Source organism: Lynx rufus, unplaced genomic scaffold (genome assembly GCF_022079265.1).
Source record: "Lynx rufus isolate CCGP_SWC_20201006 ecotype Redwood Valley unplaced genomic scaffold, mLynRuf1.p SCAF_3, whole genome shotgun sequence".
In the NCBI taxonomy this organism is placed as follows: Eukaryota; Metazoa; Chordata; class Mammalia; order Carnivora; family Felidae; genus Lynx; species Lynx rufus.
The window spans coordinates 162,888,858-162,903,237 of NW_025814845.1; the positions used below are offsets into that span (position 1 = coordinate 162,888,858).

The 14,380-nt window shown below is 37.3% G+C and overlaps 1 protein-coding gene across 1 annotated transcript in view; it reads left to right on the plus strand.

The window, feature by feature from the left end:
• Positions 1-12,543, plus strand: part of FNTA (farnesyltransferase, CAAX box, alpha) — a 31,087-nt gene extending 18,544 nt beyond the window's left edge. Inside the window, exons 5-9 of the mRNA XM_047091535.1 lie at positions 2,828-2,954; positions 4,511-4,659; positions 9,990-10,052; positions 11,470-11,641; positions 11,917-12,543. Of these exons, the coding sequence (XP_046947491.1) occupies positions 2,828-2,954; positions 4,511-4,659; positions 9,990-10,052; positions 11,470-11,641; positions 11,917-12,039 (634 nt within the window). The 3' untranslated portion in view covers positions 12,040-12,543. The remainder of the gene's footprint in view (positions 1-2,827; positions 2,955-4,510; positions 4,660-9,989; positions 10,053-11,469; positions 11,642-11,916) is intronic.
• Positions 12,544-14,380: the final 1,837 nt, after the last annotated feature.

A 14,380-nucleotide genomic window follows, 5' to 3' on the forward strand; every position in this document is an offset into this window, starting at 1 on the left:
AAAGTGGTACCTAACATTTAGTTAACACTCAAGTGTGTGTACTGCTATTATTATTTAAAATTTTGACATTAGCATATAATACTGCTAGAAAATTTTTGAGTGAAGAATCTGAAAAAATGTTTTCTATCCTGTGTGTTATAAAATGACTTGACTGGTATTTTGATCTTTCATTTGTTTATGTATTCAAAAAATTTATATTGATGCTGGGGATACAAAGGTGAACCACACAGTTTAACAAGGAAAGCAAATAATACAGCCAGTTATTTCACAGTGCAGTGTGAAAACCACAGTGTTTTACAGAGTATATTTGTTGTAGAAACTAAGCCCTAAGGTAGCATGGACAAAACCATAGGGATTATTATGGGCGAGGGGAATAGAATACAGTGAGAAAAAAGAGAGGCATTTTGGAGCAGGAGGACAGAGAGCAAATAGGAAAGAAATAGAGTTTGAACAGTACCCATCGTATACTGAGCACCCCTTGAATTAAAGCCACTGTGGTTGCTGTTATTGTGAAGATGGAGGAGGAGGTAGTGGTGAAGGTTCAACTTTCATGCGGAAGGATTTCTTTCTTTTTTTTTGTTTAAGGTTTATTTATTTATTTTTGAGAGAGAGAGAGTGCGAGCAGGGGAAGGGCAGAGAGAGAGAGAATCCAAAGCAGGCTCTGGAATTTTGATGCGGGGCTTGAACTCACAAACTGCAAGATCATGACTTGAGCCAAAGTCCAATGCTTAACCAGCTGAGCCACCCAGGCACCCCAGGACCTAATTCTTAAGTTTGTCCTAAATTACAAAATTAGTAGGAATCTAGAAAAATAAATTACTAGTGTTCACTGTATTGGAATTTTTCTGAAATAAATTTAAAAGCCTTTACCTCTTGAATTTTCCTCTTGGGTAGTATCTTGCCTTCTTGATATTCTGTAAGATGAATTTTTATTTATTTTTTTAAATTATTTTTTTAAAATGTTTATTTTGAGAGAGGGAGAGAGTGTGAGTTGGGGAGGGACAGAGAAAGAAAAATCCCAAGCAGGCTCGACACTGCCAGTACAGAGCTGGATGCGAGGTTCAGACCATGAACTGTGAGATCATAACTTGAGCCTAATTGATTCAGATGCTCAGCCGACTGAGTCACCTAGGCACCCCTATAAGATGAGATTTTAAATTTTCCATGCATGCAAATAAGTCATTTATTAAGCATTAAATCTTTTTCCTTTTCCCTGTCACTCCTACTCACTTTTATATTTTTATTTATTTTTTTAGAGAGAGAGAATGCAAGCAGGGGAGAGGGATAGAAGGAAAGAGAGAATCCCAAGCAGGCTCCACACTCAGAACAGAGCTGGATATGGGGACTCAATCCCAGACCCTGGGATCATGGCCTGAGCGGAAATCAAGAGTCCCACCCTTAACCAGCTGAGCCACCCAGGTGCCCCCCTACTCACTTTTAGTATATTGAATACTAATGGATTTTTTTAAAAAGCAGCTTTGTTGAGATATAACTCACATATTACACTATTTACCGATTTATTTATTTATTTGTTTGTTTGTTTATTTATTTTTAAGTAAGTTCTACACCCAATGCCAGGCTTGAACTCATGACCCCAAGATCAGGAGTCTCATGCTTTACCAAGTGAGCCAGCCAGGTACCCCTACTGTTTACCTACTTAAAGTGTACAGTTCAGGGAATCTGGGTGGCTCAGTCCGTCAAGCATCTGACTTCAGCTCAGGTCATGATCTCATGGTTTGTGAGTTCAGGCTCGGCATCGGGCTCTCTGCTGTTAGCACAGAACCCAATTCAGATCCCTCTCTCTCTGCCCTTCCCCGCTTGTGCTCTCTATGTCTCTCTCAGAATAAATAAACTTAACTGAATGAGCCATCCAGGAGCCCCTATTTATTTCTTTAAGTTTGTTTATTTATTTAAGTTTGTTTATTTATTTATTTAAGTTTATTAAGTGTTGGACTCTTGGTTTGGGCCCAGGTCATGATCTCATGGTTCGTGAGTTTGAGCCCCACATCCAGCTCTGCGCTGACAGTGTGGAGTCAGTTTAGAATTCTCCCTCTCTCCCTCCCTCCCTTCCTCTCTTTCTCTGCCACCGCCCCCCTCAAAAATAAACTTAAAAAAAAAAATGTGTACAGTTCAGTGGTTTTAGTATAGTTACAAATATGTACAACCATCACCACAGTGACTTTTAGAATATTTTTACTAATAAATTTTTATAAATATTTTAGCTAAAAAAATTTAAAAAATAGACTCCAACAGAAAACCTAAGCATTTTTCTAGTACAGAAACAACTCTTGACAAACTTGGCAGCTTGTCATAGCTAATTACCAGAGTAGAAGTGAATTCAGTTCTGCCCATGAACTAGTGGAATGAGCAGTTGCTTGTATGGTGATGCTGTGGACTTCAGAAAAACTGAGAGCCTGTTTATAACCAGAGGATCTTCTATACTGGATTAAGTAGTATCACATTTCCTGTAGTCTCATTATGCCATCTGGGAATGTTTCAGAATTCTTAGACAGGATTTTGTGGTTGTCAAAAGATTACTGAACTTCCAGATTTAGCTTTAAATAAACATTCTTTAAACCCTGAGTATTTTATTTCATTTTACACACAGATTACTGTTTTGTTTCTTCAGCTCTTACTTACTGTTCTGGAACTTTTCCCTCTTAGTGTTTCTTCTGTGTTACCTTTTCTCTCCAGTAGAATCTTGAGAATTAAAGGTGAATTTCTGTTTTTTTGAGTGTCCCTCCACATTGCCTAATACAATACGTGCAGTTGATACCTTAGTTCTTGGATATATTAACACAAAACCTCTTTCTTTTCCCGGCCTTAGGCATCATAGGCGAGTATTAGTGGAATGGCTAAAAGATCCATCTCAGGAGCTAGAGTTTATTGCTGATATTCTTAATCAGGATGCGAAGAATTATCATGCCTGGCAACATCGACAGTGGGTTATTCAGGTATTGCCTTTCTTGTTACAGTGTTTTTCAGATTATGTTTTACCTGAATTAAATAATTAAAATTACTGTTGAATGTAAGTATACTCCTGAACTGAAACACACATATAGATCATTACCCACAATTACAATGACTAAGAATTATTAAGATACTTAATTAAACCTGACGTCCTTCATGTTGATTAATTTTATAACCTTTCAAGATATGTTGGTAAGTAGCTTCATATTAAAGAAGAGTAATAGTAATTTTTGTATTTTTTAGATTGAATTTGCATCCCATTTTATATTTGCTAGCAAGTTGAATAGAAAATGTAGTTGTAATTTTTTAATATAACTGTATTATTTTAATTAACAAGGGCATTGTACCTACTGGGGTTTTGCATACATACAGTTTGGAATATGATGTTACAATAATAGTATTTTATTTCTGCCCACTTGTTAAAATTTTATGCTAAATCCTGAATAGTAGAGAATAGTTAAAACTCCCACTCTGGGCATTTTATTTATTCTATCAAACAATTCTAGTGTTGTTTCCTATGAATTTTTTCCAGTGATTGCTACTTTGTGCACTATTCATTATACCAAGAGGATTTCACAAAATTCTTTTTTTTACTTAAAAATTTAAACTTTTCTAAATTTGTTTAAAGGGATAAATTTTCTAAAGATTTTTGGTATTTTTATTTTTTATGAAATTCTACCTTTTTGCCAGTATCAAATAAGAAGTATAACTCCATTGGCTTTTTTCATAATTATCCCCAATTTTTGCCACATTTGTAAATTTTGACCATTTCATTTCTTTTCTTAATTATCTTTATTGTTTCTCTTCTCCCTATGATCTTTTTTTTACTAAAACAGCTCCATAATGTAAAAGTTTATATCTAAATCCAGTTTTGTATATTTCTCCACATGTATTTTAATGTAGTTTTATCATATATAAGCATTTTTAATATTCCCTTTTACTTAATATTATATATTCATATCAAATCCATCAAATTAATACACTTTACTATAGTTTATCATTTTATTATTACTGAGTTTGGGTTTTTTCCCTCTAAATTTTCATCTTAAACAATGCGTAAGCATTTAGTTACATAATGCCTTTTTTTTGCCTGTGATTTAGTCCTTTAGAGTAATTCTTGGGTCTATTTAAATAGTATAAACATGCCTCTTGGTATCTAAATTGTTCTCAAGAAGATGGTACTGAATTACAGGACACTTTGCTTTGTCTTCCTAAAATTTCTTTCCTTCCTTGTGACCGTTCCCTTGTCTTTGATGACTTTTCTTTCCCCCCTTCATTTCCTTGACCTGCAACTAGCACTTTCCTCCAACTATGTGATGAGTCCCACCCACATCTTCAGTTCTAGCTCTGCTGAAATTTTATTTTTTATTAATAATGGGACATTTCTAGAGGTGCCTGGCTGGCTCAGTCGGTAGAGCATGTGACTCTTGATCTTGGGATTGTGAGTTCGAGCCCCACTTTGAGTGTGGAGATAACTTGAAAATAAAATCTTAAAAAATAATGGGACATTTCTAATTGGATATTCTGTATTTTCTCTTAGGAATTTAAACTTTGGGATAATGAACTGCAGTATGTAGACCAACTTCTCAAAGAGGATGTGAGAAATAACTCTGTCTGGAACCAAAGATACTTCGTAATTTCTAACACCACTGGCTACAATGATCGTGCTATATTGGAGAGAGAAGTCCAGTTAGTAATCTTCACTTGTTCACTCATTAAAAGAACATTTGTGTACCTGTCAGGTCTCAAGCATTGGGGTTACAGCAAAGATCAAGACTGCTCGTCGGGCACCTGGGTGGCTCAGTTGGTTAAGCGTCCGACTTCGGCCCAGGTCATGATCTCACAGATCATGGGTTCAAGCCCCACATCAGGCTCTATGCTGACAGCTCAAAGCCTGGAGCCTGCTTTGGATTCTGTGTCTCCCTCTCTGTTCCTCCCTAGCTTGTGCTCTGTCTCTCTGTCTCTCTAAAAATATAAACATTGAAAAAAAATTAAAATAAAAAAAGACTGCTCCTGATCCTGCCCTTATGGAACTAGTAGGACAGAATACATGGATGAAGTCTATAATGACAAATTTACAGATACTGTAGTATACATCTACTTTGTAGTGTCTTACATTTCTTGAAATATCGTTAACTGTTAGAGATTGAGAAGAAGTCAGATTTCATAGTGTCTAGGAAGCTTTATTTTAAAACGATCTCAGAGACTCTTAATGATATAGAACACACTGAGGGTTGATGGAGGGAGGTAGGTAGGAGATGGGCTAGATGGGTGTTGGGTATTAAGGAAGGCACTTGTGATGAACACTGGGTATTATATGTAAGTGATGAGTCACTGAATTCTACTTCTGAAACCAATATTGCAATGTAAAAAAAAAAAAATGTATTTTATTAAATTCTGGTGACCTTTAGATAATAGTCCCTATAGGCCATGTTACTCTACTGTGCAGAGTTTAGAGCAGGATAAGTCTTTGTTATAGGGAGCTGTCCTGTATGTTGTAGGGTTTTTATAGCATTCCTGGCCTTTATGCCTTTTTTTTTTCCAATGTTTGTTTATTTTTGAGACAGAGAGAGAGAGAGAGGGAGACACAGAATCTGAAGCTGGCTCCAGGCTCTGAGCTGTCAGCGCAGAGCCCAATGTGGGGCTCGAACTCATGAACAGCAAGATCATGACCTGAACTGAAGTCAGATGCTCAACCGACTGAGCCACCCAGGCACTATGCCCTATTATATCAGTAGAAAACCCCTGCCCCAAGCTGTGACAAAAATGTCCGCAGACGTTGCCAAATGTCCCCTGTGGGGCAAAACCATCTGCAGTTGAGAACTACTGCTTTAGCATACAAAAAGCTGTTAAAAGAGAATTTATGAATTGGCATGAATATTAATATCCATAAACATTAATAGCCACCTCTTTTCTGACTTTGTCTATTTTGTCTTAATGTCTGTTTTTTTTGTGTTTTTTTTTTTTTTCAACGTTTATTTATTTTTGGGACAGAGAGAGACAGAGCATGAACGGGGGAGGGGCAGAGAGAGAGGGAGACACAGAATCGGAAACAGGCTCCAGGCTCCGAGCCATCCAGAGCCCGATGCGGGGCTCGAACTCACGGACCGCGAGATCGTGACCTGGCTGAAATCCGACGCTTAACCGACTGCGCCACCCAGGCGCCCCCTTAATGTCTGTTTTAAATTTGAATATATTTATTGTTTTTATAGCCTGATGAGAACATACTTACCATTTTAATTATAAAAGTTGTTTTAGGGGCACCTGGCTGGATCAATTAGTAGAGCGTGTGACTCTTGTTTTTTTAATGTTTATTTATTTTTGAGAGAGCACAAGCAGAGGAGAGAGGGAGACAGAGGATCCCAAGCAGGCTCTGCACTAAGAGCAGCAAGCCTGATGTGGGGTCCGAACTCAGGAACTGCAAGATCATGACCTGAGCTGAAATTGGATCCTCAACTGACCTAGCCACCCAGGGACCCAGAGCATGTGACTCTTGCTCTCAGGGTTGTGAGTTCAAGCCCCACGTTAGCCTAGAGTTCACTTTAAAAAAACAAAAGAAAAAAAAGGTAAAAGTTGTTTTAACAGCTCCTGGGAAGAGCTGATTTTTATGACCATCTGCTTTTATCTCCTTTGCTATTACTTCTCTTTGGATCAGGGCCGCTGGCTTTTCTTTTATGTGTTCTATATAAGGTTCTGGTGATTTAAATTAAAAAAAAAAGAAAGGTTTATAATTAAGTGTCCTGCATTAACTCTCTGTTTCAGGCGTCTTTCTGGAGCAGCCACATACCCCTCAAAAACATCTTACACTTTCTTTTTACTGTTCTGTTCTCCACAGCTGCACTGTCCAATATGGTAGTCACTAGCCACATATGGCTGCTTAAATTCAAATTAATTAAAATCACATAATTCAGTTCCTCAGTTGTATGAATCACATCTCAGGGGTTCCGGATCCATATGTGGCTAATGATTACTAACTATATTGGAGAGCACATATAAAGAACATTTTCATCTCTGTTGAATAGTATTGATCTAAGGGATCAATGAACTTACTGAACAGTGAACTTACTGAAATAATTATATTATTCTTAAATGTAAATACTGGGACTTGCGTAGAGAAAATTCGGACTCATCATCCAGCCCTTAATATATTACTTTTTTTTCTTTTAGAGTTGATACTCTGTTGTGAGGATTAGGACAAAAGTACTCTAAAGGACAGCAAAGTGTCATCTTTTTTGTAGAGTTCAGTAGCTTTCTTGCCAAAAGGTAGAATGCTTCAGGTTATTCTTCCTTAAATTAATCCAATTAATAATTAGGAATTTCATATTCCTTATTTATCATAGTGTACTTCATTAGGCTAGATGTAATAAGATACTTAAAAACTGAGTATGAAGAGTGGAAAGTGGGAACTTCTCATAGCCTTCAAAGGTAGGTTACTGGGTTTCTATTACCAAATAGAAATAATCAGTCAAGAATCTATGAGATTTCCAGGGGGTTTGCCCGGTTGGCTCGGTAGGTAGAGCATGTGACTCTTGATTGTGGGGTTGTGGGTGTAGTGATTATTTAAAAATAAAATCTTCAGGGGCACTTGGGTGGCTCAGTCAGTTAAGCATCTGACTCTTGATTTTGGCCCAGGTCATGATCTCACAATGGTGAGATCAAGCCCTGCATCAGGCATGGAGCCTACTTAAAGATTCTCACTCTCCCTCTTCCTCTGCTCCTCCCTCACTTGTACATGTGCTCTGTCTCAAAAAAAAAAAAAAAAAAAAAAAAAAAAAAATCTTTAAAAAATTGTTTAAAAAAAATAATCTAAAAATTTTCAATATTTAAGGTGTTACCATTAATACAGATAAAAGAAAGTGCTTAAAGAGCTGTAGTTATCTAGAATTAGTTGCGTTAACTAAATTTTTTAACTCTAAAGAATATAGGTGTACCTGATGATTTGTTCTTTTCCTTTTATAAAAGGAATGCAGTCTAGTTGTAGGGGGAAATTGTACTGGATTACATAAAGTAAAATATCAAATTCTCTCTCTTCTCATACCCCATTGTTTAGAGTGAGCTACAATTAGTGTGAATCCTTCCAAACCTTATTAAATATATTTGCAAACATGTATTACAGTAATATAGGCAATGGTATTATACACATTGCTCTTTTTTATTTAATATATCCTGGCCATATTTCTAGGAGTACACAGTCTACTAGTACTATTAATAATAGTTACCATTTATTAAGCATTTACTACATGCAGGAATTTTTATTTAATTTTCATAATTATACTGTGAGATATCTGATGAAGAACTTGAAGTTCACAATAGTTCTATAATGTGCCTAAGAGCACCTGGATAATAATTGATGGGGCTATTAGAAACTAGGCTTTCTGACCTCAAAGCCCATGTTTTAACCATTAAAATAGATAATAGTTTAGTGCATGTATATATAAATAAAATCCTTCAGGTATTGCCAAAGTGAAATTAATAGTCTACAATGACTAGTGAAGACATGGTTTTAAAAATAACTGGAAACATTAGGTCATGTAAAAATGTTGGGAAAAAACCTTTTCATAGTGCTGAGTGAGTTTATTATTACAATAGTCCCTCGCCACCCCCTTTACATGTGGTTTCACTTTCCATGGTTTTAGTTACTTGTAGTCAGCCATCAGATCCAGAAACATGATCTTCCTGATGACATATGTATGGTGAGACATTAGGTAGTATAGTCTACTGCTCTGTCACAATGCCTGTCCTTTACCTTCATCTTATCATGTAGCATTTAAAAAAATTTTTCTTTTATGTCTTTTTTTGAGAGAGAGACAGAGTGTGAGTAGGGGGAGGAACAGAGAGAGGGAGACACAGAACCTGAAGCAGGCTCGAGGCTCTGAGCTGTCAGCACAGAGTCCGACGTGGAGCTCGAACTCACAGACTGTGAGATCATGACCTGAGCTGAAGTCGGACGCTTAACCGACTGAGCCACCCAGGTGCCCCATCATGTAGCATTTTATTATCTTACATCATCACACGAAGGATGAGTACAGTCTAATAAGATATTTTGAGTGAGACCACATTCATATAACTTTTATTACAGTGAGTATATAATTGTTCTGTTTTATTGTTAATCTCTTGGTGTCTATAAACTAAACCTTATCATAGGTATGTATGTATAGGAAAAAACCTAGTATAAAGGATTTGATACTTTATAAAGGATTTGTCGTTCAGGCATCTACTGAGAGTTTGGGAGCCTATCCTCTGCAGATAAAGGGGGACTCCTGTACTTGCTGTGAAAAAAAAAATGCTATCCTAATGGCATTGCAATAAAACCAAGATTACTAAATTTTGGTAACTTATTTGAGCAAGTGTATAGTGAAGCTAAGTTCTGTAACTCTTGGAATTTGTTGTAATTGGATCCGAATTATATTTAATAACCTGGTTAAAGGGAAGAGAATTACCATTCTGACTGGTAATCACATCATGGTTAGAATATAAGATATATAATCACATCTTTTAGAATATAAGAAATATACATTTGTGTTGGTTTCTCATTTTTATTCTGTCTATATAATTTCCATGCTGTCTTATTTTTTATTACAGCTCCTGAGATTATGTAGTTCTTCTTTTTGAATGACTTATGATTTGTTGGGCATATATAGATCTTAGACTTCTCGAGATTTCTTTACTGATAAGAGGAAAACAACCTGTTTTAGCTGACATTTTCTTCAAAGGGAAAGCCTATATTAAAGGAAATCTTCCACATCAATTTCTTTTCCTATTGTGAGTTGAGCCTTCATATTAGTTAGGCGTCCCTTCCTAGAACTGGGTACAGACTTCCAGGAGGGAGGAACTACGTAAATATGAATTGATTCCTGCAGACTTGAGGGATTCTGCCTAATGTAGATATAAGTCCTAGACCTAGTCACAGCCCACTAAGATAAATGAAAGCACATATCCAAGCTCTGCTACAATCTTAGAAAACTGTTTCTAATTATTGCACTGCTTTTCAAATTATACGCATATTTATTTTCTTCTAGGTACACGTTGGAAATGATCAAACTAGTACCACATAATGAAAGTGCTTGGAACTATTTGAAAGGGTAAGAGGTTGTTTTGGATTGTTTTGTATTAAAACAACTGCTAATATGATGTATCATGTAATATGTTCCATTAATCAGATTCTAAAGGATACTAAAGAATTTTCCATTTTTCTGGATCTAAGGGAAGTGTAACTGTTAGACAGTAACACCAAACAGTACCTTTTATCCTTCTCTTCACCTCCCAAGCACATACCATCATAGTTTTTAGAATAGTCCATGACTAGGGTTCAGAATAGTTCTATAATGTGCCTAAGAACACCTGGATAAATAATTGAGCCTGGGTAGCTCAGTCGGTTGAGCATCTGACTTCGGCTCAGGTCACGATCCCACAGTTCGTGAGTCCAAGCCCCACATTAGGCTCTGTGCTGACAGCTCAGAGCTTGCTTTGGATCCTCTGTCTCCCCTCTCTCTCTGCCCTTTCCCTGCTCATGCTCTCTCTCTCAAAAAATAAACATTAAAAAAAAAAAATACATAGTCCATGACTAAACAATAATACAATTTTAATTGTATTTATGAGTCCTGTAGTCTTTATGTCAAAGAATGGGATATACACACCTAGACACCTAGTTTCTGTTTGGCTCAGGAATGTAATAAAGGCAAAGCAAACTATTTATAAGCACATTGCACAGATGGATAGCCAGCATTTCTGTTTTCATTTCTAAAGATCTGTTAGAAGTCTTATTCCTTAAATTGACAAGATTTCACTTGCCTGGCCACTGACATAAGCAGGCTGCTTATTGAGCTTAGAGGTCTCCCTGGAAACTAGGCCCAAAGAGCATAAAGTATAGAGCCCAGTCACATTTGTTGATGTGTCCAGGGTTGGGGCCTATAATATCTGGATAGCTAAAAGAATAAGGAAACTTCTTTAAAAAAAATTTTTTTATTTACATTTATTTTTGATAGACAAGAAAGAGACAGCATAAGTGGGGGAGGATCAGAGATAGATAGAAGGAGACACAGAATCTGAAGCAGGCTCTAGGCTCTGAGCTGTCAGCACAGAGCCCAACACGGGACTCGAACCCACAAACCAGAAGATCATGACCTGAGCCGAAGTCGGATGCATAACCAACTGAGCCACCCAGGTGCCCCTGAATAAGGAACCTTCTTAAGAAGAAATAGAAACATCTCTGTTGTTTTCTTCCTTCACTTAATGTTAAGAAGGTGTTTATTTTCTGATTTAATTGTGTAGCAGTTTGAGTTAATAAATGATCCTTTTTAAGTTTCATTATTGTTTTTAACTAATTGTACTCAACTTGTAATTATCCATGATAAAATTCACACATAATTTAAAAATTTCATTTAGTTTCAGCTTCATTCAAAATAAGTTTCCTCTTGTGCATGTTACAGAGGTCATTTTCTCTTGAACTTTCTGTTACTTTTGTTCTTTTGTCAGAATTGAGGATAATTTTTCTTTTAGAATTTTACAGGATCGTGGTCTTTCCAAATATCCCAATCTGTTAAATCAGTTACTTGATTTACAACCAAGTCACAGTTCCCCCTACCTAATTGCCTTTCTCGTGGATATCTATGAAGACATGCTAGAAAACCAATGTGACAACAAGGAGGACATTCTTAATAAAGCATTAGAGGTAAGCCAGTGGGGACTCTGCTTTTCTTCTTGGTGTCTCAGAATTCACCCAGTGTGGCTATATTCATGACCTTTTCAATGTGTTCACTCAGGAGTTCAGTGCAGGGCTATTTCTGCTGTTTAGGGCAAAACCCAGGTCACTAGTGAACAGAGTGTATAATTATAGTGGTGTAGGTCATTTGAACATGATCTGAGTTTAACTGTATTGGCTCGAAAGCATTTGCTCTAGAGATTGATTTCCATTATCTTTAAAGAATTTTTGTTTTTCGTTTTCAGTTGTGTGAAATCCTAGCTAAAGAAAAGGACACTATAAGAAAGGAATATTGGAGATACATCGGAAGATCCCTTCAAAGCAAACACAGCACGGAGAGTGACCCGCCAACAAATGTACAGCAATAACACCATCTAGAAGAACTCGATGGAATGATTTTATTTTTTTAAGAGACTCTAATGCAGGAGTTTAAAACTAAAGTGATCATTCCCTTTGCCTGTGGTATAAAACATGCACAGGTATTGCTTTTTAACAAGAACTAAGTGTGATGCTCCTTGGGTGCTGCTGCTATTCAGACTAGTAACTTGATTCTTCTTAAGCAAAGTGATTTGGTGGGGGAAGGAGAAGAAACAAAGTCCCGTTCAGGAACTTTTGTAGTCTTATCAACATTTGTTCTAATCCCTTAGCATCAGCTCTTCCCTACAGGGTATATGCGTCAGAATTTGCAGCATTAATGAGTGCAGGTAACTTATATGTAATGCATATAAGGTAATTTAAATTTGGTTCAGGAAGCAGGGAATGCAGTTGTTACATTAGAGCTGCTATGCCACACTCACAGTATCTTGCTATCACTGTAACCAACTAATGCCAAAAGAATGGTTTTATAATAAAATGATAGATGTATCCTAAAACAATGACAAAGTACTTTGATTTTTTTAAATAGCATTTAAGTATGTACAAGGGACATTGTCTCAGCTTAGAAAAGCCACTGAGAAAGAAAATTCTGCCATAGAACTATAGAAACCAGAAACATGATTATGTTAAAGGAAACGTTATTAGAATGTGAATTGGTCAGTTCTTTAAATTATTTTTTTCACCGTTTATTTATTTTTGAGAGACAGAGAGACACTGAACATGAGTGGGGGAGGGGCAGAGAGAGGGAGACACAGAATCTGAAGCAGGCTCCAGGCTCTGAGCTGACAGCACCAGAGCCCGACGTGGGGCTTGAACCCACAAACTGAGATCATGACCCGAGCCGAAGTCAGATGCTTAACTGACTGAGTCACCCAGGTGCCCTGAATTGGTCAATTCTTGACATCAACAAAATCTACTCAAGACAGTTTAGTCCTACAGGGTTTATTAAGGTATATAGTAACTCACAGAATGATTACCTGATCTTCCATAAATACATGGCCCAGCCACACTGTAGCACTGGGCCATCGAATTGCTGTTGCCTGTGCCGGGATCAGGAAACTGCTGACAGGCTGCCACTCCAGGACTGTGCACCCCTGCCCCATTGCGTGCGGGCACATCTGCTTCCCTTCCCACATGGTGCAGCTCCCAATTACAGGCTCACTCACTTTGGTGGGTCAGATTAGAAAGAACCTGAATGACATCTAAAACTCTGAAGTGCAAAGGAATCTGGCAAATGTAGTTTATAGCTTTCTAGCCTCTACAGTTCAGGAAGACATGCCAGAGTAGAGTAAAGTGTTGAACAGGTTAGTTCTCTGTACCTGTGCATAATTAAATCTCACTTTCTGAATAAAGAGTTCTTGTTCAGTGTTCAAAGCACCAAACTACAACTAAAGGAATTTATATACAGTAGGATAGTCTTCTGAAGAATTTAGGAAATAATATTTTTAACATTTCATATCTTTTTGCTGTTTTAGACTCAAAAATCTGATTTGATATTTTAAATTGTCATATGAAGTCTCATTCTTAATGTAGACCATTTCAAGCGTTATACGGAACAAAAACCTTACAGAGAAGTTGCAAGATAGCATTTACTCTCAGAAGCTATCTCATCAGTGTCCCAAAATTGATTGGATTCTGAGTTATAGGCTGAACAAAGTTCATCAAGACTGTTTAATAAGAAGCAGAATTTACACTGAGAAATGTAAGTGAAGCAGACCAGACACAGTTGAGTTAGCCTGGTTACTTGGCATTTTATTTTCTGCCTGAGGTGGCAATTCATTTATTAAAACATTGCTTTGTGGGCATGGGATCAGGTGAGGAGGCTCTATGATTTAAATGTATAATGATTTTAGGCTCTGCTAATCCTGACGAGGACCATCTCCTTAATGGACAACTGGACACAAAAACCTGGCAGCACACTCCTTTCACTGGACCAGCAATTAACATGTCTGTGGAGGGGGCGCCTGGGTGGCTCAGTTAGTTAAACGTCCGATTTCAGGTCAGGTCATGATCTCGCAGTTCGCAAGTTCGGGCCCCTCCTCAGGTTCTGTGCCAACAGCTCAGACCCTGGAGTCTGCTTCGTATTCTGTGTCTCCCTCTCTCTCTGCCCCTTCCCTGTTCACACTCTGTTTTTCTCTCTCTCAAAAATAAACATTTAAAAAAAAAAAGAAAAAACACGTCTGTGGAGGAGTCTGCTAGTTCAGAACTACTTGCTTAATAACACTGTCACTGTGTTGCTGATTTGCACTGTTGGTGCAAAAACAATGGTGGGTAAAACTGCTGGTGCCTTACTACGAAACAAGGCAGTGGTACTCAGTAGTTGCTGTATTCTTC